General features: G+C 38.2%; 1 protein-coding gene across 1 annotated transcript; it reads left to right on the top strand.

Moving 5' to 3' along the window:
- The first annotated feature begins 408 nt into the window (after nucleotides 1-408).
- LOC113030664 (uncharacterized) lies at nucleotides 409-4,670 on the top strand. Its single transcript, XM_026182308.1, has 5 exons — nucleotides 409-472; nucleotides 940-1,941; nucleotides 2,564-2,722; nucleotides 3,046-3,141; nucleotides 3,552-4,670. Exons 1-5 carry the CDS (start codon nucleotides 470-472, stop codon nucleotides 3,858-3,860), a joined length of 1,569 nt encoding a protein of 522 aa, XP_026038093.1. The 5' UTR covers nucleotides 409-469; the 3' UTR covers nucleotides 3,861-4,670.
- The last annotated feature ends 1,330 nt before the right edge of the window (nucleotides 4,671-6,000 follow it).

Raw genomic sequence — 6,000 nt, 5'->3', positions numbered from 1 at the left:
AATGATGGCATACCATCTGGATAGTGGGAACCTTTTAAAACCAAAGCTCTATGTTGACAATGTGAAAGTGGTCAGGGTTTCAGAATTGGATCCATCAATCAAGTGTGAAATACAAAAGAAGTACCCTCATCTAGACAGTGTGTCTCTGTCTAAAACCGTTCATTTTTTTGGGACACAGTATGTGGCGGGCATGATTTTATCTGCTGGGCAATGCAGTGGCCTCCCAGAATTCCACAAGATTGTGACCATTCTTGTCAATGCAGAGGAGGTGACATTCATTTGTAAAAGACTGAGTTCCTGGTACATTGAACATTTCAGGTCCTATGAGCTTGTTGAACACACCTGTGCAGACCTTCTTGTGCTGGATCCAGATGTGCTGACGGATTATCACCCTCTAACAGCATACACAGTTGGTGGAAAGCTGATGGTGACCCCAAGGACGTACCTTCTCTATTAAAGCAACTTTATAATGGTATGTTCTCTCCCCTCCACCCTGTCTCCTATTCTGATCTCCCCTCTCACCCACCCTTTTTCTCTATTGTACTCTACTTCAAAACTCATTTCCCCTTGCTTTTTCTTTTCTTCTCCACACACTTCTTTCTTCTATCACTCTGCTATCCTCACCAAATTATCTCGCTCTCCTTTGTTTTCTCCTCATTAAGCATTAGTTTTGTGCTGAATGAATTGAAGGTTTTCCCAAGTGTAGGCCAGTTGAGTACAGTGGCTGAAGAAAATGAAAACTTGGATATAGACTTGAGCTTTATTTAAAAAAATTTTGTGTGTGTGTGTTTTTTACATTTGTAGACTAAATCATTTGCAAATCAAATGTAGTCAGCAGATTCATCTGGAAAAAGGCAGCTGTATGGTATAGGTGTCAACTGTCTTCTAATTGTGTTTGGCTATTGATTTTCTGCCAACTTTTTTTTCTCCTCTTTTCAGACTTTGTTACTTCGGGTAGTTCTTTCCTCCAGAGAAGCCCGGCGAGTCCAGCTTCCTGAAGTACCAGCATCTGTGGGACAATTGATTGATATACTTAAAGAAAGACTTGAACTTGCAGGTGACTTCTCACTACAGTTTGAGGATCCAGATTTCGGAAATGCAATATGCAATCTTACAGCAATATCTGAATTACCAGCTGAGCGTGCAGTCCTGCATATAATGTGGAACTGTGATTCATCTACACTTAACCAATCCATTGCTTCAGTGTCCTCTGCTTCAGTCTCTTCCCAGGACACAATAAGTGTGCACTCTGATGATTTCAGGCCTAGCTGGACCGATACTATCCAGATGAACTTAAGACATGTGTCAGAGTGGCCCTCTCCATTTTCTATTCCCAAGTTTTCACATGATGTTGAACTGAAATTGTGTAAGGCTAATGTGACATATGAAAAATCTAAGAAGGGCCTTGCAGTAACAAGAGACATGAAGATGGAGATTTTGGATAAAATTGCAGAGGCAGTGTTTGAAATTAAAGCCTACCCTGAGAAAGATGAGGTTGAGTCAGTGGCTTCTGCACTGGTTCTCAAATATCCATGCCTGAAGGAGCCAGGTAGCATCACAGGCTACGAGGGATGGAAAGCAAGTATCAAGCACAAACTTGGAAACTACAGATCAAAGCTTCGTCGGGCAGGCTGCAATGAAGTAAATGTAAACAGGAAAAGGAAAGGAGAAGATGAAGCCAGCAGTCCTTTCACCCTTAAAAAGCCCAAACGTGGAGAGGTCAATCATGTCCCAGATTATCCACAGCACCATGATGATTCTACTCTTGAAGAGGAAAGAGTTGCTCTGGTCAGTGAAATGAAGAAGAAACAAAAGAACTTGAAAGTCATACAGCAGAAGATGGCGCTGACATTTTCTCTCAGGCGGAGAGAGGTTGTGGAGTGTCAACCTATGGTATCTGAGGTCCAGGAGAGATGGCCTGGGCTGTTTTCCTCTGAGGAGGTAAGAGTGTCCAAATTTATTTATAATTTAATTATTATTCAAATTGGGCATGACTTATACTAGATGGACTATTATTGAAGTAGTACAGTATTTGCTGGTGTAATGCATTGGCCAACTTTATTATACCTTGTGCAACCAGTCCACATTGAAATCTGTGACCCATTAGATTATTTGACCTGTCATAATATTCTTACCCTGAACATTTCTGCCAGTACAAGAAAAGAGTCCCCATGCTAAATCAAAATTGTTCTTCCTGTGAAACAGAAAGTCAATCACATAATTTTTGACTTAGCATGTATGTTTTTTTTATTTTAGTGCTGGAAATAGGACTTCTATAGACTGAGATTTTTAGGGAAAGAATACTAAGGCAGGTCACATAATCTGATTCGTCACAGATTTTGGTGCAACGTAGAACATAATATGTATTTGCATATTGATACTGTTTTTTGTGGAGGGTGTTTCTATTCCTGTGCAAAATGTGTATTCATGAGAGATTTTTGAAGTAGGTTTTGCGGTTGATAACACAGTCAGGCATATAACATGGTGCAGACTGTACAAGGCAGCTACCCAGAAATTTTCTGTGCTGAATAAATGGCAATATTTTGGTTATTGTCTTGTTTAGATATCTGAAGAATTTCATCGGATCACAAGCAAAGACCTCCTAGGGACGTTCAATGCATCCCTCAACAAATTTGTGCCTGGCCTGCTGAAACTATACCGGTCTAAGAAGGGAGCTCTTGGTGAGGACATGGAAGACCTCTTGGATAAACTTGATGAACAGGTAAGTGCTCCTTTACCTGACATTTTTAGAAGAGAGTATACCTTTGTCATAACAGAAAAAAATGTTGGCTTCAGCCAAAACACATCAATGGAAATGAATGTAATCAGTCATTACTTTGTTTTTATTTGGCGGTATTTTATTTAATTTGTAAAAAGAAAGTAAAATCGTTAAAATGGTGTTTTGTTTTTTTAAGTTTTACATGTTGCTGGGCCTGATCTGTATTTTATTTTCATTACTATAAGAGTTCTGATTTTGCATTGTGTGTAGGTACACCACGTTACTATACTAATTTAAATGCTTGTTTTCCACTGAATGCTCTTTAGACATCTGACATTGTGTCCCACCGAAAGACAGCAGCACTGAGAGGCCTGCCCATTTTCCTCAGAGAGGATGCAACACAGGTTTTCCTGAAGTGCTTAGTAAGTACAAAAAAGTAATGCAAGCAAAACTAATTGCTATGAGATGTTTTTAAAAGATGATTTAATCCAAAATGGAAATGTCCACTTCCTCAGTGCAGTCCAGATAATTTTATGGTGAGGATTGCAGTTGTCATAACTCTCGCTGCTTTTTTTTCTGCTGAGGAGCACCTGGGCATTGTTAGTGGGTGTTCAACAGCAGAAAATATTTTTGTACAAAACTCATCACAAGGTTGGTTGGTGAAAGATATTGTGCTGTTAATTAAAGGAAAATAAGCTTTTTCTTTTTAAAACCTCCATGAGTCAAATGAGCATCATGGTATAGAGGTTAAAGTTAAGATCTTTAGAAATGTATTTTGTCTTTAATTTTTCTTAGCTTTCAATAATTCATATTTTACTTTTCTTCTCTTCAGGACACTGACATTTTGGAACCAGTGTTGAACGGTGCATCAGTTGCCATCCTCACCATCCTGCAAGATGACGATGCCGATACGTCTGTGCGAGAACATGCTGTTGTGTTGGAAGGGGACATCGTGCTACATAACATTCCAGACCTCTCTACTGCCTTGGCATACCTCTTTGGCCTTCTGTATGCCCTCAACATTGATTATCCAAAGCAGATGAGTTATACCTTTGAAGCAATTCAGGGCATCTTTTTTGAACTCGGTGGCTCTCGATGCTCACAGCGCATAAGGTCTCTAAAAACAAAGCTTTTGCTGTGACTGTTAATGGGGAAGCCAGACATGAGTTTAACTTGTTCTTAAACATGTTCAAGTGCATTGTAGAGTCATGTAAAAAAAAAAAAACCCAGTAGTTCAACCCCTTTCCCTCTATATAATCGTTCACCTGTTACAAAGAGTTGCATATTTAGTGTTTGAACTGTTAAAATTAATTAGGAATAAGTGAAGGAAAGAGGGAGGAAAGGAAGAAGGGAGAAAAGAAGGAACAGTCAAAACAGAATGGTTCATTTTGACCTGGTCGGTCAATATGAAGTTGAAGTGGATAAGGGATTATTTGAAATGTAAATATTAGTCAGATGAATCTGTATTATTGAGAATCTATGGTGAAATTTTGTCTTGTAGGATTTTATAAGATTTGTTATAGTGTTTTTCACTCCACCTGAAGTATGGAACTGGTATTTTACCTGATAGTTCGCTGTTCATTGATGGTAACATTTCTAATAACTTTTGACTTCTGTAGTTCATCATAGTAAGCCCATGTAAAATGTCGATGTCTGGGTACATAGGCAATTGTTTGTTGCACTACCCTATTTAGTGTGCAATAGTTAAGTTAAGCTTTTACAGGACAGTCAGGGTGTGAACGTGAATGACTAAGCTGCTGGACACTTTTCTTTTTTTCTGGACTCTGGAATTTTAATGTCTCTGCTGGGGTGCTCAAAGCACCCTAAAGAAACTGGCAACACGTTTTTTTCTGTTTGTTTGCTTTTTTACAGAAATTCACCCCACTGCCCATGACCTTCTGAAATATACTGAAAGCACTGTTGAAAAAAATAAATACGTTTTTACATAACATTCAGTTGTGCTTTGTTTTATTCTATATCTGTTTGAGTGTTTTTTCAAGTACGATAACAGCATACATTTTTCTTTATTTATATTGGTAAATTTTCAACTCACTGGAGTAAGAATTGTATGATTATTCAACAAGAATATCTGCGTTTGGTGAATTTAGGAATACATGGCCTTGGAGGGAATAATTGTATGTTAATTCAACAGGAATATCTTTGTTTGGTGAAGGCAGAAATACATGGCATTGAAACCAGAATTTCTTTGTTAGACTTACAGGATTATCCTAATTAGGTGAACAAGTAGATCCAAGTTGGCAGAACATGAAAATATTAGTTAAGTCAACTACAGTTGGCAGAAGTTGAGAAAACTCAAAAATCTCTTGCATCATGTTGCCTTGAAATTTTAAGTTTTCTCAACTTTTTCTTTTTTACAGTGTAAATGTGTAACTATTTCAGGAAAATACATACACAAGTATTCCTTTGGTCCTATCCTTTGAGCAATGTAAAATCCATCAGACATCTGTGCAGCTAGTATCATTGAAACTGAGCACACTCAAACAGACTAGCAGTTAAATGGGTGTTAAGGTTAATTTGGGGTTGAACTGTACATGTAAAAAATAGCAGGAATGCTGCAACATTTTAATTTTTTGAGCACTAATGTTGCCTTTGTAAATGATGTGTCAACAACAAAATCAAGGACGTCTGAGAGAAATGACGTGTTGTGTTAATGGTTTGGTTGATTTGGGAGTTGCACTGCCTGGTTGAGCGCTCAGGAAGTGCTGGTGCTTTTTCCCAAAGCCACATATGCTTTCCAGTGCCCTACTTTCAATTCTAAAGTAACAGCTATCTGAATAAGGTGCAGGCAGATAAAAGGCTTAGCTCTGTTTTCTATTCTTCTGCCCTTTCACATCAAAAGATTTGACATTCAGGCTGGTCGCAAGTTTAAAGAACAACAAAATCAAAATCTGAGAGCCTTTCGATTCATTGTACCTTTTCTGCTTGTACTGTTTAATTCCTCCCCCCCCAAACAATAAAGAGACTATTACAATGCACTGAAGCAGGTAATTACTGCAAAACTAATTAGCTCACTAGTCAAGGAGCTAGAAATGAAAAAACTGGGGAGGGTGAGCGAGTTTTCTGTCACAAAAAGAAAAGGGGGGAAAAATGCAATTATATGGAAAATGTATGGAAACGTAGCATGTAAACAACAGAGCGGGGCAGTTAAAGAAGAGATCCAGCAAGATGGAGATTAACTGGAATATTAAGACTCACAATGTGTGCTATAATCACACATACACTGTCTCTCTTATTAAATCTGTTTTTATTCCCATGTCTTG

Source organism: Astatotilapia calliptera, chromosome 10 (genome assembly GCF_900246225.1).
Source record: "Astatotilapia calliptera chromosome 10, fAstCal1.2, whole genome shotgun sequence".
NCBI lineage: Eukaryota > Metazoa > Chordata > Actinopteri > Cichliformes > Cichlidae > Astatotilapia > Astatotilapia calliptera.
This window is presented reverse-complemented; position numbering and strand designations above follow the sequence as displayed.